This window comes from Anabrus simplex, chromosome 1 (assembly GCF_040414725.1).
Source record: "Anabrus simplex isolate iqAnaSimp1 chromosome 1, ASM4041472v1, whole genome shotgun sequence".
Classification (NCBI taxonomy): Eukaryota; Metazoa; Arthropoda; class Insecta; order Orthoptera; family Tettigoniidae; genus Anabrus; species Anabrus simplex.
This window is the reverse complement of record NC_090265.1, coordinates 1,770,989,041-1,771,013,469: the sequence shown is the minus strand read 5'-3', so window position 1 is coordinate 1,771,013,469 and position 24,429 is coordinate 1,770,989,041. Positions and strand designations below refer to the sequence as shown.

The window sequence follows — 24,429 nt, the reverse complement described above, 5'->3', positions numbered from 1 at the left end:
AAGTGGCTGTTTTTGTTTAAATTATTTATAATTATCGGAATTAATTTTGATACTTGTATGCTTGGGTACATGTTTACAATATCGAAAGAGTGGATGGAGTGATCCGGTTGCAAATTGAACTTGTTTAGTTTTTCTACTAGCTCAGATGTATTTTTAATAGACTTTTTGGATAAGAATTGATAATTTTTTCTTAAGAAACATTGGATGAATTGTGATATTCTGTATAAGGGGCTCGGTCTATAGTTGATAATTGGCCGGATGGGAATTATAACCATAATTTCACCAATATTGAACAAGACATGGACATCCTCGTATTAGCAAACAAGGGCCCTTTACTGAACATAATGGAAAATTACTACATACACCTAGACCAATACTTTAATGCCAGTCACAATCTCAATGAAATCTCAGAGAAACCCAACATACTCTTCGATCTATTTATCACTTTCCTCAGAAACAATAATGCAGCCAACCTAAACTCAATCCTAAATTTAATCAAAGGTACTTTTCCAAGACAATTACACTTTCTCCCGCACCCTTCAGCCCCACCTTAAGCCCTCTTCCTAAGCCATATTTCATTTCAATACAAGAACTTACTGATTTCCATGATTATAATTTTTACAACACCCCATTTATACTTTATTCTTTGTTAAAAACCTCTTATTATGTATATTCCTTGTATTATTAACTATTACCATAACATCTCATTTCACTTGTTATTCTTTAAAATAATATTGTCTTAGGATTTCGCCACAAATGATCTTTGCTCCAATACGGCTGATGATGACCCCTAGATGGGTCGAAACTAGTACCGTATAATTTTGTAATTTTGTGAATATATTGTATTGAAAAGGTGGAAACATCTAAATTATTATTATTATTACTTATATATTGTTCAATACGGACCAAAAACATGAAATTCATAACCATCAGTATTAGCAGCACCGATAATGAAATAGATGATGTAGCAGTGGTAAATGATGAGAGTGACGATGAGGAGGAAACAGTACTTGGAAATTTCGTGTAGGAGACTACTGATAATTATACATGTCAAAGGGAAGTTTTCAACAGTGAATTATGATTCCTAACTTCTCTAATAATATTCACACATGTCACAGAGACAAATATTGAGCAATTAGGGGTACCTTATCGGAGCAGCTGGTGAAAGGTTTGTTTACAAAATACGCTCGCTCGGGCGGGGAAAGAAATATTCAGGGCCGGCGCGCATCAGATAATACAGTTCCAAGGTTGCAGAAAAGACATTTTATCAGGAAATTAGCACCGAAGAGTGAGAAATCCAAACCTCAGAGACGTTGTATCGTGTGTTAAAAACACGACGAAAAGAAGACATCAGTGTACTGCTGCCAGGAGTGTGACTTGGGTCCCTGTCTCGAAGAGTGCTTCGAACTCTATCACTCGGAACTGAATTACTAAGGAAATGTGAAACAATTATGTAATTATCTGCACGTACTTAGTTCTGTCATAAGGAATTCCAAGTTTCGTGAATATCGGGCTACTCTTATAATTGTAGTAACGTTGTAAGTGAATCAATGTATTTCAGTCGCGCGTAGTTGAAATCTCATCCGGCCGCGGGGTAGGAAGCTCTTTAAATGGCTGCGACGCTGAGGGGTTAAACGTGGAAAGTATTGAATAGGTGGTTTTTTATTAAATTATCCTTGATATCTATGCCTAATGCCCACTCCCATTCCATAGCAGCTGGTATCCCGACTCTCAGGACCACTTACTAGGCCACTCAGCCGCTGCCCATGGTTCACGAACTAGGACGTTACTACAGTAACCCACGAACATGAACCATAGTTGTTTACATATTTTTCTTTTATGATTAACCACCACCATAAACTCTATGATTAACCACCACCATAAACTCTGCCATGCTGTTAAACTTGAACGCTATGATTAGGAGTCACCTACCGAATTAACTCAAGGAAACATGAGCAAGCGTTTAGAGGATTGAGTGCCTGCTTTATCTTTATTCACCAGAAATCTGGAGCGCCCACTCTACTACTTCAACAACTGGAGTGTGCGCTCAATCTCGCAGGGCTGCTGCGAGTGACTGCTACCATTTGGCGTTTTTTTTTTTTTTTTTTTCCCCCACCTCATTGCGAGTGCCTGCTCTAAATTCACGAGTAAAGAGTGATTGCTCATTTCTATTCACACCACCCCATGTCTCTACTCCCAGGATTCAGGATAAAACTTCAGTATTGACTGAAGTAGGCAGGTGAAGGAATACTGCTATTGGCTGATATGAATTCAGCATGGCATCGCTCTCAGAATTCAGCACAGGGATATTTCATTATAAACTGTAAAAACAGTAAAAAGGCATCAACAAACTTACAAATTACTGGAACTTTCTCTGTCATATGTGATTAGTTTTTTTTTTTCCATATTGATGGTTTACGATTCAAGATTACAAAGTTTTCTGACATTCCCACCTAATCAATACTATATATGTTGTAAAATTTATTTATATCTTAATTTCAATGCTCAGTTGCTTATACTACATACATACATACATATCCCACGTCGTTCCATCTATAGAATGGGTCGGCGAATGAAGCCCCTCCACCAGCTTCTGTCTTTGTACTTTTCTCCTTCTTCATTGCTGTCCCAGTCCACTCCTCGTTGCTGAATTTCGTTTTTCACCATGTCTGTATATCGCATTCTTGGCCACCCTCTTGGTCTTCAATATTTTAATGGCAGATCATACATTTTTCTGGGTATGCAATCAGGATCCATCCTTCGCTTGTGACCATACCATTTGAGTCTATGCAGAATTATGTTATCCTACAGTCAACCTGAGCCATGTCCCTGATGTTCTCATTGCGAATTTTATCTCGTTTTGTTTTGACAACCATCGCTCGGACGAACCTCATTTCACCTGCCTGAATCCTTGCTTCATACGTTTTCGTCATGGTCCAGGTCTCACTCCCATATGTCAAAATTGGCATGTAATAAGTCAGATAAATTGCTTGCTTGCATTTCAGTGGTACTTTTGGGTTCCATATTAGGTCTCGGACAACTCTATGAAATGTTCCTCCAGCTTGAATCCTGCTGGTAAGTTCCTCTTCAATGGAGCCTGTTGCTGATATCATGCTTCCTAGATATTTGAATTTGTTGGACATCTTGAGTTGTTTACCCTCTATTTCAATGTAACCTTCAGGTTGACCCTTTCTCTGCACAACCAACACTTGACTTTTTTCCTGACTGAATCTTCAGGCTGTACTCTTTAGCTGTTACTGTCCATGCATTGATCTGATCCTGAAGTTCCTCCTTGGAATCTCCCCATATACAGATGTCATCAGCAAATAGCATGACTTTCATTTTGTTGTCACTAACATTTTGGCATACTTGTTGAATCTCATCACAGTAATGAAGAGAAGAGGTGATAGAACTCACCTTGTCTTAGGCCCGTAGTTATTCTGAAGGGTTCCATCATTCCTGATGGTGTTTTGACGCGACTACTGATGTCTTCATATAAATTGCTTATACTAACATTTAAAATAGCACATTCACAATCATTAAAAATGATATTAAACCCAACCAGGCAAGGAGTAAAGCCTACCAATACCAATATCTAAGAATTAAATTAGCCAACACAATTTAAACATCAATTTTCTGAAAGAACGACAAACTCAGAAAAAAAGCACAGTGTATTCTTGACACGATGTTGTATGTTATGTTTGGTATTCAGCCCGAAGGCTGGTTTGATCCTCTGCAACTCCGCCAACAGCTGTCATAAATAGCCTAGACGTCACTGAAGAGGCGTACTAGGGAAATGTGGAGTGAGGCAGTTTCCCCTTGCTTTCCTCACCGACCCAGAAGTTGCTATTATATATCAGTCTGCCAAGCCCACTGAAATGCATGCACCAACCGACCCTATGAGCGATATTTTCACACCATTCATAACAGGGACTGGCTTCATAAGGAATGGTATTACTAGCATCACTCATACCTCAGTCACTTTCATACTGTCAAAGCCACGAATGAGACTGAGACAGGTCAGTGAGAGTAATAAATTTGATATAGCCCATACCAGAAGACATAGTGCACTAAAAACACTACATCTCGCCAGCAAAGGCATCTTGACACGATATAAGTCCAAAAGCCCATATCATGTCTACAAGTACGGGCTGTGAAAGCATCAATGTTAACATACATAGTATTGATTGGATGGGAACATCAGAAAACTTTGTAATTTGACTTTTTTCATTTGATGGAGGCAGTACACAAATAGGAGTAGATAATATGTTCTGAATATCAGAGCGAGTGGAAAGATGACAAGATGCTGCATAGACAGACAACACTGGAATTAATACAAGGGGACTTTGGACTTGCCTCTTCTCGATCCCCTTTTCCATTTAAACTATCTTCTTTGACCAGTTGTTTATAGGGATCAAGTGGTTTCACAGTGATACAGGAGCTCTTATGTTATGGCACGGTAGACAGGACATGACCCAGACAAAGCAGTCTGCATAGCCACTGCTAAGAGGGGTGGTAGAGAGATAGGGTAAGGTGACATGTGTTGAGCTTATAAGAACTCTTTTTATTATTCACTGTCCCCTCCCTCCGATGGTGATGGGGAAGCCCTAACTGCATGCGTTTGAGTTATGTCTCGCCTTTTGACCTATCTTAAGTGTGTGTGTGTTTTTTTTAAAATTTAAAAATGTTTTTGGTTGACAAGGACTGCTTTGGGATTATCATTTGGCTTATTGAACTGGCTTGAATAGTCTCATTGGAATTACTTATTGAGACATATCAGCATCCTTGAATGATTGACATTAACAGTTTTCAATTCCTGAGACAAGGAGGCTATGATTTGCTCCAACTTAAGCAGTTTATAGATTTGAGTGATTCCATGTGACCAACGTAACTTGTCAGCGACAGGCACAACAGCTAATCCCTCTGTGCGTATACTAGCATTATCCTTTCTCACTTCTGGTTATACTGGGGAAAGTGGGATAAGGTAGCTGTAGACGTAAATGAATGTGTTGGAGTCTTAGTATATGTATCCCCATAATGAGTGTAGGTGTGTTTGAAACTTCAGTTTTTGGCAGTTAATAGCATATTAGCATGTGTGAAACAGTCTTCAACCACTTTTCTCTAAGGTGGAATTATAATTGAATTGTTTGTAAACAGAGTTATCAGATAGTAATGATGTGTCGCATCTCTCTTAAAGGAGAATTTTAAATGAGTAAGTTGGCTTGTTCTTTTGTTAACCATTGTATTCTAATAATTTTTATACCAGCTTGGAGCGAATATGGGCATTGTGGATTATGATGATCTAACTGCAATAGATCATGTGATGAAGGACAGATTGCCTTTTGTGGAGTACAGTCTCTCTAACCCATGTGAGGTATATGTATGGGGTACGAATACAAACTACACCCTAGGGATTGGCACCCAGCATAGTCGACTACAGCCTGAACTTCTGGATAGTTTCCGCAAGCAGGGCATCAGTGTTAAACAGGTACCTTTCTTAATACTGTTAACATTTGAACTTTCCTTCTTCAGATTTAACATATTTCAATATACATCAGAGATCTTATCCTAACAAAGTAGGTAGACTACTAATTTTTTCTTATTGTGGTTTGCAGGTTGCAATGCACAAGTTTCACTCTGTATTTTTGACTCACGATGGCAGAGTGTTCTCATGTGGTCATGGCCAAGGTGGGCGCCTTGGTTTGGATTCTGAGAAGGCAGTACTTACACCACATCAGATGAAACTGGGACATCAGGCTGGTTCTGGTTTGCCAGAAATATGTAGTACTGTAAGCGTGGGTCGTGATCATACTGTTCTGCTGATGGAGAGTGGGGCTGTAAGTATATATATATAATAAGAGTTTTGTCTGTACATTACTCAGAATTTAAAAAGGATGGTATTTCTGTATCAGTTGTGTGCACAGTAACAACGAAATGCACTTTTTACTCTTACGTAATGTCTGTCTGTCTGTCTGTCTGTCTGTCTGTCTGTCTGTCTGTAGACCCATCACGAGAAAACGGTTGAAGAGAGTTTAATGAAAATCGGTATGCAAAGTCGAGAAGTAAGTCGCTACACACATCTAGGCCATGAATAATTTTATTCACTCTGAGTGAAATGGTAGTTTAGAGGAAGGCCTAACATTTAATTCTCAAATATTTATGTTATTAGTGGTCGTATCCTAATGAAAATCGGTATGCAAAGTCGGGCAATTATTCACTATAACCTAGGTCATAAATAATTGTATTCATGCCGAGTGATGAGTGAGTTAATGTTCCTGAATTGCTGCGATATGATACAATGTTAATTTTTTGCCTGTGTTCAATATATTAGTTGTTTTAAGATCTTCGCTAATTGGCTGATGGTGACACTTGAAATGTGTTGAAACCGGTCCCAATAAACAGGTTGTAACTACTTTTTAGTTCAACTTACTACGGAGTATTGAAAGGTGGATCCTTCCCCATAATATTGTAGATAGGTCTTATGGCGACGATGAAATAGGAAAGGGCTAGGAGTGCGAAGAAAGCATCCTTGTCCTTAATTAAGGCACAGCCCCAGCATTTGCCTGGTGTGAAAATGGGAACCTACGGAATATCATCTTCAGGGCTGCCGACAGAGGGTTCGAATGCACTATCTATGAGATGCAAGCTCACAGCTGCGGGCCCCTAACCACACGGCCAACTCACCCGGTCGTACAGAGTGTAACAGCCTGCCTGAATATTGGTGGGAAGTAGCTGGGGAATTACACAACATTCTTCTTTAGCATGCCATTCCTCTGGTTCATAAATTTTCTGATACTACTGGTACGTAACACACTGGTTCATCATAGCATTCATGTTATTCAATCCCTACTCTGAGTCACTGATTCGATGTTGACTTCAGTTAGGAAAACCACAAAGTCAGTATTTCTGAGAATCCTATAGCGAAGCACGGGTACATCAGCTAGTTTAAATCTAAAATGTTATCAAAAGTAATGTAGAAAGTTACATTCTATATTTAATCCTTATGTTCATGTAAAGGGTTCACGAATTGCTGTCGAGTACATTTTTATATTCAAGGATGAAAGCTTTGGAAGTACAGTAGAGCCTTCATAATCAGAACCCTACAAATCTAAATTTTGGATAATCTGAACAGAATCCTTTATGAGTAAAAAATTAAAATCCCACTAGCAATGCAAAAGTGATTATTTAACTTGGGATTTAGCAGAGTCTTTAATACAACCCGAATTCATCAGCACAGTTAGTCAGATCTATTTCCAAGATGGTTGATTCTTGAGATCGCTGTCTTTGGCTTCGGCACAATAAAGAATTCCGGTAGGAATAAATTCTGACGCTCGATTGTCTCTTAAAATCTACAGCTGTTGAAGGTACTGTAATAATAATAATAATAATATAATTATTATTATTATAATAATAAACAATCTAAATTTTTCAACTAGAAAAACGTCATTGATTTCATATGTATTACCATAGCAAATAGAAAGAGGAAGTAAAAGCACTTTGACTCGCTTCCCAGTACACCAATGGCTACGGTGCTGAGATTTGCCACTGCAGCGCAACGATCGCTTTTGATGAACAGATGGCATTGTTTATACTGTGTGTGTGCGTTTTTACTTGTAGTGGGAGTGATTGAGTATAATAATTATATTTTGTAATATAGTGAGTGAAAATGCCGTTGTGCTTTGTGCCGGGGTGTCGATCTTGTTACAGGTCAGGTGAAGGTGAACATTTCTTCTCACTACCTGAAAATGAGCATTTCTCTGAGTGGGCTAAAGTGATCCCAAGAAAAGACATGTAGCTTACGCATAAGTCTATGATTTGAGAGTATCATTTTTCGGAAGATCTTATTATACTCGTTTATTATTAATGGGAAAAAAGTTGAAATTCTGAGAAGAAGGTGGAGCTTAAAGCTAGGAGCTGTTCCTTACATTTTACCAAACTTACCATCCTATTTAAGCTAGTCCCTGAAAATTCGAAAACCCCCATTCAAACGAGAGTTACTCAAAGAACATGTTGGCAATGACAATATTAACAGTAGCAGCTTAGAATGTAATGAACTAAGTTTTCCCTCTACATCTAAAATACTTAATAGTGACGATAGTGTAAAAATAAAAGAACCTGGTCTCAGTTTGCCCTGTAGAGTAGCTGATATACAGATTTCACCCAGAGAACCAGTCTTGGTGTAAACATGAGCGCGTGCTTGGGTTAACGTTTATTGGTTAGTGCTGCCGCGGGACACCTACGCGGACACATGAAACTAGTTCATTAGCAACATCACGCCTAATGTGTTCCTACATGCAAAATGTCCGAAATATAATTCCTCAAATATTTAAATCAGAAAAATATACAAAAACTATTTGTATTCATTGTTATTTAATACAAACAAGCATTTCAAATTGATGACATTCAGGGACGCATGCGCTCATGCTTGACCTGCCATTTCTTAAACTGTGAGCATGGGAAGCAAGCAGATACAGTGAATGACTGTAGCATTACTTGTTCTTATGCAATATGGATCACCCCGAATTGAGTTCGTTAAGCATCGCAAAGGGAAACCTTTGAAAAGTGGCGAGGAGACAATTGTATTGAATTTGTTTCATAAATTTCATGAGAAATGCCCAACCTTAGCTTTAAAGGATATTGTGAATTTGACATCCGAGTTCACTGGTGTTTGGGAGTGGAGCATTAATTGCGCGCACAGGAGTTCGTCCTTTATCGGATTCAGATTAGGTAAAGTACTGCACCTTTTATTGTTTTAATCTTGCCTCTTCTGTGCTATCTGTTCCCCTCTAGAATTTTCTTTTATTGAAACATTACATGTATGAAGTTTTACTTCTGTGCACTGGTTGTGATTGATTTGTTATGTATTTACGTTTCGGCCATACATTCAAAACTACCTTTTTCTTCTGATATGTTAAATATCAAAATGTCATTTGCCATTCGATTATTGTTTATTTCTTGGGGACAGTGAATATAATTTCTCTCATAATCCGCTTCTCAATTGCGCGTCAATCTGTGGTATCCGGCAACGGTCTATGTAGAGCTAACTCTGATGTAATCACTGCAATGAAGCGAAGTAACGACAGTTCCAAGACAGCCCACGTGGTTCTTACAATGTGCTTGGAAGTAGCCCAGTGATCCTCCAATCAGCGTTCAGACCGCGGATGGATACATACGGATACACAAGGTTCTTTGTTTACATCAGGTTTGGTTCTCTCGGTGACGTCAGAATAGTGACATTGATGCTTCTAGAACTACTCTAAATTTGAGGAGACGAGTTAAAAACCTTGGTAGGAATTTAATTAGAGCTGAAAAGGAATTAGTTGCATGCAGAGCTAAATTAAAGCATTTAAACTTGCTGCAGTCTGTGCATATACCTACCAAACTCTCCTTAAATTCCTGCAAATTGCGGGTCGGTGTTAGATTCCCCTCTCACTTCATTTGTTAGTCATATGCGTGCAATGGTTAAAGAAAGTGAACGTAAGACTAAGATATTAAAGATTCCGCAGAGGTCAAAATTAAAGAAAAAATAGTACTCATGGACTGGGAAAATGAAATAAATCTTCCTTACGAGGGAAACCTCACAAAACTGAATTTAGTGTTTCACTTGCCAGGCTACATAGTAAGAAAAAGTGACAAATATGTTGACTGCTTAGATTGTGCTCACACCCTTCATAGTGAACAGCCACCTGAGCTTCCACTGGCAACATTTATTTTCATTAAAGATTATGGTACGAAGAAAGGCTTGCGATACTTGACATTTCCTTCACTATGTGTGTTTAGGTTGCTATTGCAAGTAGAAGAGATCGTCTCAGAAAAATTGCGATCAGAACAAAATTCATGGGGTGGTATATTTTTTGCATCTTTGGACAGCATAGACTCTATAGTTGTCCGACCCACAGACTTTGGATGCAGCAGTGATCACAGATACGACCTTGTGGGGAAAATTAGTGTTTCATTACATTAAGTGCCGATTCTTCTTCGGAACGAAGAAAATAAGGAAAGAGCTGCTATCGTCCAAATCAGCAAAATCGTCCTAGAAGTTCTCTTAAGGTTTCGGGCAACTAATGTTTTCGAGGGCGAGTTAAAACTTTTTGTAAAAGTCTTAGATAATGTGAAATGCATAATAGTTTCAACTATATCTCAATACTTTGTAGGTCATTTCAGAATTACTGGTGTTCAAATCTTTTCAGAGGATAACATTAAGCCATTAAATTAGTGTGTTTGCCAGCTTCCTCTGTTCAAATATTCCTGGACTGGACACACATGGCATATGAAAGGAAATAATTCAAAGGTCATTCAAGCAACTGGAAATCTTAGAGAATTTATTTAGTGTACGTTTTGTATATTGTCACTCCTGCTTATTGTATTAACGCGAGCAGCGCATGCATCCATAGCTACACTAGCGCAGTCTGCCGCCACCGCCTATTAACTACAAGAGAGCACTGGCTTCCTCTTTCCGTACGCTAAGGTATTACACACAGTTCTGGGCTGTCAAAGTAAATTTGAAATCTTACAGAAAATACTCCCAGTTGATTTCTGTGAATGTGAGATAATTCACAATCATGTTGTTTAGTAATGAGTCATTGAACAATTAACAATTCATGACTGGTATTTGCTCTCAGACATGAGCTATACTAAGCAGTAATTGAATAAATTCATGTCATAAAATAATGTCGTTACATGATCTAGACTGTGCTAAATGTCAAGCATGCACTAGCTACCCGACGTTCTTCTTGAATGAAAGAAACTTCATCTAAGACTGGAATTGTCAAACCGACAATTGTATCTACAAAATTGCTGTATTATACCTGTTATTGTGAATACCAAATTTCTCCACTTCGATGATGATGCTGTGGTTTGTGGGCAGTGATGATGTTGAAGTCCTATTTTTACATCAGTATAAGGGATACTGTTGTGACCGAGTGAGTTGGCCGTGTGTTTAGGGGTGCCCAGCTGTGAGCTTGCATTCGGGAGATATGGGTTCGAACCCCACGGTCAGCAGGCCTAAAAATGGTTTTTGGTGGTTTCTCGTTTTCACGCCAGGCAAATGCTGGGGCTGTACCTTAATTAAGGGCATGGCCATTTCCTTCCCACTCCTATCCCATCATTGCCATAAGACGTATCTGTGTTGGTGTGACATAAAGCGAATTGTTAAAAGAAAAGAAAAAGCTGTTGTGAAGCTGTGGATGAACGAAGTCGGGGTTTATTCAGTGTTCCTAAGTATTCTAAGAATGTAGAGAGTGGGCCAGGTAGGAAGACAACCGGTGAGGGGAAGTGTGCGAGTGAGAGAGCAGAAACTTGAGAGTGAGATTAATAGTTATGCCATGGCAATAATACTGCTTACAAAAATGTAGGACATAGTTTACCATCAATCCTCCAAGAATTTGGCGTTGTTGTGGCAAAGTACCGTCGACCTGAAATGTTTGTTATAACGGACATCTAGTACTCCACAGATTTTCTTGACAAAATATTTTCAGTTATTGAAATTCCCTTCTGGCTGTAAATTAGAGACATTAACACCTTCTCTACTGTCACAGGTAAACTTAATTTACACCACTCATCACAGTTACAACACAACAAGAAATTAGAAAGCAGCGTGCATGCCTAGATAGCAGAGTATAAACTTATGCACTCTTCTGTCCTTGTAACAGAAGCTCTGGTAGGAGGGACTATGCTATGCTGGATTGTTCTAAGTCCGCATGCACGGCCAGATGTCTTCCTAGCTGGCCTGATCTCTACTAAATGAAATGAATCTGGGACATAGTTTACCATCGATTTTCTAAGAATATGGCACATCAAAATAAATGGATAGTTCGGTGCAAACGAGCGGACAGAATAAAAGTTAATGCAGCAAGAATATATTTAGCAAATTTTCTTCCAGTTATTTGAGACTAAGCGACTTGGCTTCCCGATAATGGATTGATATAAGACTGCTCCATCCCAGGAAGTAGCAATGCAAGTTCAGATATTCTATGATGTCCCTCTCTTCCTGAAACTGTTGCAAAATCATATCCCCGATGGAGGAACCACTTTTACAAAGACTCTAATGGAAGATCTAAAGCACCAGACAAGTAGTCTTTCAGTATTTCACTATTTATTATAGGCCCATCTGAATGTTATTGGACATGCTTATCGAAATGTCAGAATGGCAACATACCAGTTTTGACATCATTATGCAAGATGTCAGATATGTTGTAAACAATGATCATGAGGGAAATATTGAGATAATAAACAATGTATGGTATTCATTGTTTACGGGTTCCTAAGAACAAGAAAGCTTTCCTTAGAAGCGGTCATGTCCTTGTAAAAAAACACCTTTAAAGTGGTTTTAAACATCATATATATGCAATTACGTGGCTGGGGAAAGATGTCCGTTCTCTTTCCTATCAGAAAGGTTTTTTTTAATGAATTACTCACTTTTTGAACTCTTTGGAGATATGAAAAGCATTGAAGCATTTTGACTTACTTTCTGAAAAGTTATTTTTTCAGAGTTTGTAGCCTTGGTATATTTTATAATAATCCTACTCAGTTTGAGACGAATAAGTTGTGCCTCTTAATACTAACTGGGAATGTGAACAACATACTGCTATTTCATGGAGCCTTTGTTGCTGAGGCAACCTCTTCTAATTTCATAACGCATGTGAAAGAAGAATTATACAACTGAAATATAAGATTTTAAAAATTGCAACACGTGAAAGAAACTGAAGAAGATATCGAGAATTTCCTTACTAGTGAGCTGTGCATTAAAGTGACTGACATCTCTCCCCACGAGTTAAATTCTTATGATAGTGAGGAAAACATCCTATTGAATATTGACTTCAACGATCACCAATGAAAACGTAATGCATGTTAACAAAAAAATGTGGTTCAGTTCAAGAAGAACTTACGTTAATGCCGCATCAAATGATCTTCAGAAGACATTTTCAACTGACATGAACTTGTGCCTCAACGTAGTTTTAGCTTAACATTTTGCTCTGTGGTACTCAAACTCGAATAAGATTTAAAACTAAAAACACCAGCTACCACAGATGGTGTCAGTACTTACATATCTCAAATGGCACAACAGATCAAAAGAGAGGTTGTTCTTTCCAACAAGTATATTCCATATTATTTCCACTCAACAACGCTCAGACACCACCCTCATTAATAACAATCACCTGAGATCTTCCAACTCCCACGCATCAAGGAGAAAACCCCGAGTTAAAGAGAAATAAAATACGTAGGATTTCAGTATGGGATAAAAGAGAAACGGCTCTGGACCAAGGAGATAATATATAACCAAAGGGGAAAATCCCAGGCATGCGCATAGCTGAAATGAACGAAAGATAAAACATGGCAGCTTAATAGGTAAATGAGCGGCCAAGATAGGTGCGAAGGCAAAATAAATAGCAACATACGAAAATGCGTAAATAAAATAATGAAACAAGATCAAAATACAAATTCAGCTGCTTGATAAGTCTGTTACACTCCCCTCTCATACTAACACTTGTGCACACATTCAGACACAGCTGGGTTCGGCAAACAATATGAGCAGCGTCAGTTAAATGACTAATCCAAATTCATATTACACGAGCCCAAGACCACAAAAGAGGTCACATTTATTCCAGAAGTTGTGTGCACAGGTCAAACGAATACAGCAGTGGGATCCGAGAAATCCCGCGGTCATGCACAAACCCATCAAGGTTCGCACTTCGTACGACATGAGTGGAAGCTCGCGCTGACACAAAGGGCAAACAGTCATCAGATGGTGAATTACATAAAAATGCAGTGCACATACACAGTAGTAATATGAGACCGTACCATCAAACATATCATAATCCCAACAATCGCAAGAAAAAACATGCAGTCCATTCATACTGCGGAGCAAACAACACATATCAATCACCTATATATCATTGAACAAATATTATGAAAGAATACCCATACCTGGAGTATATTAACAGTCAAAGAAAGGAGAAGGTTGGTAGTACAGGGTAAGTTTGAAGCGTTTAAAGACTTCTCTGTACGTCAAAAACGCTACTCCGATATACGTGGAGTCCATTTTTATATTTTTCTCTCAAAGCAACCAGCAACGATTCAAGTCAAGGAGATAAAATTAACATCTCGTCGGAGAGATATGACCATCAGTGCCTAACATTGAGGGAGCTGCCCTCTCTAGTATATTCATGGAAGTTATAAAGTCATCCAAGGTGAGGCCGCAAGAGGCCATTAGCAATAACCGAACAGTAATAATTGGGAATTAGCCATGCAGATATGGCTCAAGTTTTAGCGATGATGTCCAATACCAATATTCTAGGATGAAGCATGTACTAATCAATGTAAATAAATTGAAGAAACTTACATAGGTGGGAACTTGTGACTCTCTTACAAGCCCTTTAAAAAACTTGGCAGGCTATGTTACCTTCAAATGCAAATGCGTTGATAGTTCTTTGGGGGTTCTAAGAGATAAGTGATCATTATCTGAAACTGTCCACTGAATAAGATAGGGTAAGGCCTGCTATAGTTTCCGATGGGTGATTTCTAAGACCATTTTCCGTCTCTGTTCAGTTGGCTATGGTAACAGAATTTGAAATTATTTTTACTTTTTTCTTGGGCAGTGTGGGAAAATCTTTGCCTTGTATATGAGGACAAGAAATTTCACCAGCATAAGATATTTGACCAAAAAATCCAAATGGGAAGCAGCGAAGCAGAATCTGCCGCAGAGTATATTTCTGGTCTTAACATCATTATGTAACTTCTAAGCTAACAGTCATGTTATCATTTTGGTCTTAAGATAAATATTAAAATGGTAAAAAATATAAATACATTGTAATATGGTGTAGTTTAAATAAGAAATCTGTTCAACTAAGACTTGTAAGGCTGGCTTTAACATTGTGGGTTTTCATCTGGTGTATTGAAATACTAGACATTTTTCTTTTAACCATGAAAAATGTCATTGATTCAAAGCTCTCAAAGTATTTTTTGCAAGCTGATGAAAGTAAGACACTTGAGAAACAGTTCTTAAATTCAGCAGTTAATGCAAGAGAATAGAAGACCTTAGTTGTATTCTTCGTGATGACGTGATGGGCTGCAGATCAGTTACAGCCCGCATCCCCGGAATGGTCTACCTATTGAGTATTCTAAGAATCTTGGAACGAAGTGGCAATTGGGAGGTAATTGTGTTCCAGCAGGACTCCAGGGCACAAGACAATGACAACAGTCTTGATTGGCAGTCTGCTTTTATCGTTGGGAGACGTAGTTGAGGCAAAGGTGAATACAACTTGAAGATGCCTTAGACAAATATATGGAAGGAAGAGAAAAAGCGCACATCCAGTTAGTTCATATCCAAGCACAAGAAGGTCATGGTTGCTGATGGAGATATCAAATAATTTTGTCACAGGTGTAGAATATATTGGAAGTGGAAAGTGTTTATTGAAGATTTTATTTGTAAATCGTGTGAAGTAGTACTTACTGTATGATCTAAAGTGTGGTGATAAAATATTTTATTTGTATTTCATGTAACTACCTAACCTGTACAGTGTAAATATTTTGGTAACATATGGTATTTGTAACAACTAGATTTCATTTCTATATTTACTGGAACTAACCAGAAAGTTGTAACTTGAATTTTTGAACAGGGTGTATTGGCCTTTGTTAGTTATGTATTCTAGAAAGTATGTTGTGATTGTTCTGGAAATGGAAGATTCGCGATCGTGTTGTATTCGAGAAAATTATTTAAACGCCACTGAAGTAGGAGTTGTGATTGGTGAATCTGGGTGGCGATAGGCGGGCTCCTGCATTCTGATTGGCTACTCCAAGGTCAGGGTTCCCTTTTAAAGAGAGCAAGGCAGCATTTCGTGGTCTGTCTGGCTGTCCGTCTTCTATCTCTTGACTGTCCAAAGTTTTGATGTCGTCTTGCTACCGGGATGGGCCACTTTGGGGTAAGCACTCTCGATTTCGGTTCCACCTTAAATTTCACTTAATGTTCGCTTGCTTTTTCATATAGGAGTTTGCTCTAACCTCACCCAGACCCGCCACTCAATTATTTTGGATGCCTTAGCTTTTCAGCTGGGCTTGCCTGTTTGTTTCCGAGGCATTCCCCTTTCTTTGTTTCACTAAACATGTAAATTGTAGTTTTATGTATTTACCTTGGGGGTTTTGCCTCTAGTAGTTCTGTGCCACTTGACGTATGCTAGTTTTTCCTCTGCCCCGCATCAGAAGTGCTTTTGGGTGTGGGACCAAGTTGAACTGGCCTCTGCGCCAAGTTTAGATAATTCTGATTTTACCATTTTTCAATTATGTTGTTCAGATATTTTGAAAGGTACGTTTAACTTCACTCTAAATTGTATTGTATGACTTGGGTTGTAATTAGATGTATGGTATTTGCTTGACTCTTCGAACTTATAGGAAGCTATTGTCAAGGAACGTCCAATTTGTGTGTCTCAAGGAATATGTAATTAGTATTTTGCAAGTTATGTATCGGTACCTTCCGTATGACTGAAATTGTTCGAAATTCGTTTGTAAAGTCCTTTGTAAATAATATTTTGGTAAATAATATATTTTGAAAATCAAGGATCAGGGTTGATTTTCCAAAATCTGCAACCTAAGCCATCTTCATGCCCTTGGTAGGTTCCCAGCTCCTTTCACGTTCCTGGGTTTTTATCGTCAAGTTGCCCCCACTGATATTTACCAGTGTTGTTATCGGCGGAGTTCCGCATAGTTCATCAGCTGTTTTCGTGTGTGTGTATTGTTTTTTTTTTTTTTCACTTACTTTCCTCCCTTTACTGTGTTTGTTGTAGCCGCTGAAGTAATGGTTACAAATTTAATTCTGCCTGTATATTATGTACTGTTTTGGTATCCATTTCTGTAAGCATAGGTTGAATATTTTTTTCGAAGTAGTAACTTGTACTGAATTTACGTTGATGTCATTGTATAATACACAGAATGTGTTGAATCTTTCTCTTTTTAATTCTTAACATCTCTACTATTACCTGATCTCTACTATACATAAGAAATTCATATAAATTCAGCAATGTGTGGGGTATTTTTACCAGGATTATCATGCATTTTTATGATGCTTACAAGTCCTTGTTCTTTTGGTTGTTATAGGTGATGACTTGTGGTTTGAATGCACATCACCAACTTGGACACACTCCACCTCCAAGCTTCTTGCTTAGTCCTCGTTCTATTTTGCACAAATCTATCAAAAGTGTTGGTACTGTGCTTGGTGTTCATGCTGCCCGGTTTCATACTGTCATCTGGGGATCAAAGGCAATTTTGACGTTTGGGCTTCATGCTGGGCAGTTAGGTTACCCAAAGGGACCAGAATCCACTCAGATTACACCAAAAGTTGTAAGTATGTGTCCCTGGATGCTAACTAATTCCAAACCTATATGATTTTTTTTCTTTCCATAGTATAGATTCTGTACTTCACTGGTCACCATGTGACAGTGAATCAAAACATAATATTATGACTATTTTATCATCATCATCACTGCCCCACTCCAGTCGCCCAGGTGTGGTTAACCAGCCTCCTCCATAGAAACTGTCCTTCCACTTTTCCTGCTCCATTACTTCCACATCATCCAATCCAGCTTCTGTAATGTCCTTCCAAATCTCATCCATCCATCCATCTTCTTCTCGGTCTTCTAACTGGTCTCTTTCCCTTAACTTCTCTTTCCAATTCCCTTCTTGCTACCCGTTCCCTTCCCATTCCTTTTGCATGTCTGAACCATCTTGTCTTGCTTTCTGTATGTTTCAAAGTGCATCTCATAAAACCGTTGGACATAGTGTTGGCATTTAACATAGATATTCGAAATTGACACAAGAATGTCAATGATTCTTGATAAACTTTTAGAATTGTATCCAATTTCAACCTCAGCAAATATAATTTTTGAAATATGTGGAAATCATGGGGCCAGGAAAAAGCCCTCTAATCCCCAAAACTCTACCATATGTATATATCTTAACCTTAAGTATTTTTTAGAACAGTGGCATTCACGTTTATTTTAATGGCATTCTTGTTTAACTTTAATTTTACTAGTATTTATTCTGTACAGTCGCTATTAAGCAGGTTCTTCAACAGCTGAAGATGACCTATTTACAGGTTGAAACTGGTACTGTCCTTTTATGTAAATAATATTGACACTATGTAAAAAAAAGTGTTGATTAGATGGAGAACTCATCCTTCATACTTGTGTGCTTGAACTATCAATACGGACTATGAAGCTAATAGATTACAGATGTCATCTGTCATTAGGTTGAACAGAAGTAGGCTCATGTGGTCTTCTTGTAACACTCCCCTTATATGTGGTATGGGAGCAGTTACTAGTACACTGTCGTAAATAAATAATAATAGTGCATTTCTATGGGGGGTACTGAAGAGTTTATATTGTGATAATAACTTTATAACAGTTCAATTTTTCTGTCTGTTCTATTCTTGAGGAAATTGTTAGGCATATGAGAGTATACTTTCTTTTTTTTTTTTCTTTTCAGTTAGTGTAGCAGAATGTAAACATGGAAATATACTAAGATCTGTTTATTTGCCAGCAAGGAAATATTTAATTTTATACATTATCGAAACGTGTGGATGTTTGCAAACTGTGGATAGCTGGTGACCAGAGAGATGATACTTGGAATCCTACCACCTGCATGATATGTTCATTCTGTTTCAAACAAGAGGACTTTAAATAAAGTCATCTTATGTGACAGCAAATTTGTTACGGTTGAGTGTACATTATTTGCTGCTCTTGCTACATACTGTACCCTGGTGGGGCGTCAGCTACGTCATTCAGTTAGAATTATTTATTAAGGAATATATTTCATATTCGCCAAGCAAGAATATCTTACGTTATCCTCTTCAGTCCCGAGCTTGTTTTTGCATTCGATGGATTATATAGTTTTCCTACTGACCAGTTTGGAAGGAATTGTGAAACCTACACAGAATTCTGTCTCCACTAGAGATTATGAAACGCAATGGCCAGCAAAATGAGTATTCCAAGAATCAAGTTGGAAAAAGAATGGAATGGCTGTTTCCGAACCCAACCAGGAAATACGTTGCTCAGGGCTAGCCGATCTACTAAACGAAGGGAGCATGTCATGGAAGATTCTTGGAAATGACGTCATGGAAAATCCAAGGCTGGAGACGGGTGTTAAGCTGGCAGTTGGTGTTTAAAGGAAAAAACATGAGATTTCAAACTCCCGCTTAGCTGTGGACCAATAGTAAAATTCGCCAGGGAGAAGTACAATAACAACTTGTGAATTGTCTAATGGCTGGAAACAAATCATGTACTAGCTGATGATGGCCGTCAAAGAGCCGAAACCGGTACTAGTTTAATCTATTTAAAATAAATTGTGTATTGATTGGTGGAAAAACACTTTTCTTATCTATACTTAGAAGTAGTCAAGCCAACATCATATTAGAGGAGTCGCTATAAAAAGTAACTTCGCTGATTAAATTTATAAAGGAAAACTGAATACAGTTTCGTTAATAGGAAAATTTTAGAAACATGACCTATTATTAAAAGTTTACTGTCATAATTCTTAGAAATTAATGACGCTATTCACCGATTGGTTGAAGGCCAGGGACGCGACAAATGGTGCGAATGGACCCGCCAAATATACAGGAGCAAAAATCTTAATTACCGTATTTACTCGTGTTTTAGACCCCTTCGCGTATTAGATCCCCCCCCCCCCCTGGCTTTTCGAGACAAAGAAAATGAATAAATAAACTTGCATATAAGACCTCCCAGCGTAATTCGTCAGAGATGAACGATGATTCAGCTTCGAAGCGGGTACAAGTCTTATTGTAGCTCTGATGACATCGCACAAATTTGTGAGTAGTTTCGTTCGTTCGACCTACGCAATGAAAACGCGTTGAATCCATGCGGTACATCTGTGTTTTGTAGTTAAGAAATGTCTGCCTCCATAGCGTAGGTCTACTGCAGCTCTGATGACGTCGCACAAATAGGTGAATAGGCCTAGCTTCGTGTCCGACCCACGGATTGCAAGCACACATCAGTCATGTTATGTATCTGTGTTTTGTAGTGAATAATGTCTGCCAGTGTAATGGTTAGCACAGTTAGTTGCTGTTCTCGGTTGTCTGACTTCGATTCCCAGTACCGTACTGCCAGAGATTTATGAATGGCAGGAAGGTTGATATGCGGTAAAAGCAGTACATGTAACTAAAAAGAGCTGTACCATCTCAGGATGAGGAAACGAGTTTACTTTAGTTGAGAAATATTCGCGCATTCGTAGTTATTGCTATTTATACAGCAGACGAGATCATTAACAAAGTGGTCATTTAATATCTCGTAACTCGGGCCAACATAGGTATGTATTTGGAGAGAAGTAAGTTTAAAACGTGATAAAAGCTATCCAATTAACACGATTGTTTTACTTGCCAATGTACCTAACAAATAATAATAATTATCTCACCACGTACTTTTAACGTTTTTTTGGAGACGCCAAACAAAACATACTAGGGTACCTATGTGTTAATAAAAAGAAGAGACAACGAACGTACAAAATTAAACATTATGATAATAAAAACGCATTACCGCCACACCTGTAGATATTCATAAATGCGGTAGATTTTCCTGTTATTTTTATTTTTTCCGTTGAACTTTTGGCACCATCAGGGCGATAATATACCTAACCTAAACAATGTGGTCTGTCTTATCTCATGGACAGCTGTTTATAAAATCCTGATGCGATAAATGTAAGAACTAGCATGAAATGTACTTAAAAATAGGGGTATGTGTTTCAACAATCGTAGTTATCAAGAGAATGTTTCCAGTTACTATGTATTACATTCAGAAGTACAACTCGCAACATACGGTAGTTATCAGCTGACGGTTTGGCATACCTTCTGCAGACAGCTTTATTCCGAAGGAGTAGCTTCTGCTACATATACGCCAACTGGGAATATAAGAGACCATCTCCAGAAACCATTTGGGAATAGATTCACACTGTTTAGATTCTATAGTCGAGAACGAAATGATTTTTAAAAGGTTCAGAAAGACAGGACCTCCTATGCTCTCAATTGCAGTGCATGGCTCAAAGGTAATGAAGCATGGCTGACGCGACTGACGAGATGGCAGTGAAGATGACGTCACTTGGAATTCCGACATGCCGGTAGCAGGGCAGGGAAGTTGGCGGCGCAAGGCGATAATTCAAATGAAAGCAGTGATCAGGTTTAATGTGTGGTAGGCCTACTGCTGAACTGACAGAAACAAATGACTGGCCATTAAGTTATTTTGTATCAATATTTAATTACATGATAACACAATACCCTTATCCCTTTGTTCTACAGGGTCGAGTATGAAGTGAAATGAATCTTCGTAGCGAGTTTTTACGGCCGTATGCCCTTCCTGACGTCAACCTCACCAGAGGAATTAATGAGATGTAACGAATGATGTTATATGAGTAACTAAAATGGACTTTTATATGTACCGTTGGTCTAAAAGTCGTGTTCACCATTTATTGTCTTTTTACGTTTAGAAATACTGCCTTCCAACGAAAATAGCCAGTATAACTTAAATACATTCTAAGTTTGTTAAATCATAGTATAGAATGTTTACACGTACAATATATATAGCGTAGAAGTCGTGTTCGCTGTACAAAATTTTGAGGTTATCGCATATTGGACCCCCCTTTACTATTTTTGGCTGTAAAAGTGGGGAAAACAGGGGTCTAATACATGAGTAAATACGGTATTATTACCAGCGATCAAAATGAGTTGACATTTTACACAGAGGCAAGAAATATATTATCACATCAGTATACCACAAGTTCAAGCCACCAGCAGGTCTGCATGTAGTCAATTGAGGAAATTGGAACTGCTCACTCTAACATGATCTCTCGTGAACTCAGAGAGGGGATGAACTCACTTAAATACCAGGTTAGAGCAACTGATGAGACACTTGAAAACGTTTGTTCGAGCCGTTACTACGCTCGATAGCACAGTGATCCAGTACGTGAAGTAGTTCGCGTTACGGACGTGAACATTCAACAGTATCATGAGTTAGAATACCGGAGAAAGTTACAAGTAGTTGGCTACTGACAAATCAGTAGAAATGTATAAACATTTACGGAACTAATTAAATATAAAATATACGGGTAGGAGTGATATATCTCGGGAACAGTGCATATTTTACAAGAAGAGCCGCGGTTGTTCGGCATAATTACACGCCAGTGAACAGTCGATTATAAACTGATACCTGATCACCCAAGCGAACATAAGCCGGCAGAAACGCGAACATTCATGGAAGTGTCGGGTTCGAAACTCGAGTGCGCGCCGAGCCGTTGAAGGTGATACCGGTGTATCAAGAGTTCCTAAATGCCGGGAAGGAATGAATGTTTACATTAAGTGGGCCAGATAAAAGGCCATCAGTGAAAATTAGAGTGTAAAATCTTTCAAGTGTTAATTTTTGTTTTTCTACAAATTAAAATGAGTCAAATTGAAAAGTGTAAAGGATTACCTCTACATGACGGGCCATGTGCTACTTGTCCGGTTTAGCGAACTGCAGGCAGGGATGAGTACCATATCAATTTAATTATGTAGATTTGTTAACGTTAACGGGAGAATTATATTCTTTAATTATGGTAAGTTGAACGTTAAACAAGCTGCTTTCTGGCTCGTCCAATTCAGATATAGGTAGACAAAGGGACAAATTAATATGTAAATATATCAAGCACTCATAATATTCTTGATTATTTTAGTAGAATAAATTAGGGTTGATTTTGTTTGTTCACGTGCTTGAAGTGCTCATGATTGATTGTATAGGAGCAAGTTTCACGTAAAGATAAATTGAGATTCATGTTAGAAGTGCTCCAGATGTGTTTGTCTGACTTAGGTCAGTTTCTCGTAAATTTTGGAGATATCAAGGCATGTTGTATGCCAGTGAATTTCATTATTGTGAGACAAGATTAATGTCGGATTGTTTTGAATGTAAATATCAGTGATTATGTGTGCCGCGAAGTTTCGCCAGTGGACAGCAATAATAATAATAATAATAATAATCAATAGAAGTATCGGAGTGATAAATGGACGGGTTATGTCTAAATGAGTGTTTAAAATTAATACTTTGTGAATAAGGCACGGGCCTGATTTTTATAGAATGATTGCAAGTTAGTTACATGTGGAGATAACATGTGGCACGTGGAAGCCATTAATTCGGGCAGTAAATTTGATTTTAACCCATTAATGTCCACTGGGTCGAAAACGACTCAGTGACTTTAAAATTATATTAGTAACCGTATATCCATTGTTGACGTTTGTTACCCGGTCTGCTGCACACTCTATAATGCACTTCGCACATTGCCACTCTTGGTACACTGTAGGCAATTTTCATTCTTGAGCTAAATGTGCAAGTGTGTTGGTGAGTCGAAAAGTCTTCTCCAGCCAGCATGTCGAGCTTCAGAAAAACGTAAGTACAGTTGAACTTGTTTAAGTCTTATATAATTGAATAATATATTTTGCATTTGTATGCTACTGAGATTATTTAGCATATATAAAATTTATTGCACATCGTATGGTTTAATGGCTATAACTGGCCGAATTATGGATGGGTCGAAAACGACCCAGTGGGCAGGATGTAAAAGTAACATGTTTGTTGAAGTTGGGGAGTTATGAATATCATGCACTCTTATCATGCCATATCATTATTACACAATTGCAGCATTTATGTAAGATTAGAACAAATATTTTAGAAATATGAATTCTATGATCACTGCTGTATTTAGGAATTCATGGTAAAAAATATCAGTCATTCTGAATATCTCATCTGTTACATGCCGTATTTACTGACCTAATTCCAATCCATTTATTTTCCTGTTTATAGTGGCCTATCGACTCATGAAGTAATAGCACTGCTAGAAGAGGAATATATTCCAGGTGATATCGATATCTACATCTGGCCTCCAGATGATGAGGGAGTCGACACAGATGGTGACTCCGAAGAAGATGAATGCAACGACCCAGATCGTTTTGAGTCGTGGGCTGTTGGAAGCCTCTGCAGAAATTATCAGTGGTGTGAATGAAACTGTTGAAAATATTCCTCTATGCTTCGCAGCTCCTTCAGCAGACGAAGAGACTGTCTTTACAGGTACACGAGGATCCAAAGGGAGACACAGAATGATGTACATAATGATTTAGTGTCAAATGCAATGAGACGTAACAGTTTTGAAGAAATTTTCCGATATCTTCATGTAGCAGACAACAGTAATCTTCCTGCAGGAGACAAGATGGATGAAGTCCGACCTATGCTAAATTCTTTGAATGAGTCCTTTTTAAAAAACTTTCCCATCCAGAAAGATCTCCCAGCTGATGAATGCATGATACCCTATTTTGGAAGGCACGGCTATATACGAGGCAAGCCAGTGCGCTTTGGATTCAAAACATGGGTTTTAGCAAATCCTAATGGATATGGTGTTCACATGGATATTTAT

The 24,429-nt window shown here is 38.2% G+C and overlaps 1 protein-coding gene across 1 annotated transcript in view; it reads left to right on the top strand.

Moving 5' to 3' along the window:
• LOC136858795 (inhibitor of Bruton tyrosine kinase) overlaps positions 1-24,429 on the top strand; it is a 191,820-nt gene that overhangs the window by 15,010 nt on the left and 152,381 nt on the right. The window contains exons 3-5 of the mRNA XM_067138609.2: positions 5,267-5,488; positions 5,616-5,837; positions 17,089-17,331. Of these exons, the coding sequence (XP_066994710.2) occupies positions 5,267-5,488; positions 5,616-5,837; positions 17,089-17,331 (687 nt within the window). The remainder of the gene's footprint in view (positions 1-5,266; positions 5,489-5,615; positions 5,838-17,088; positions 17,332-24,429) is intronic.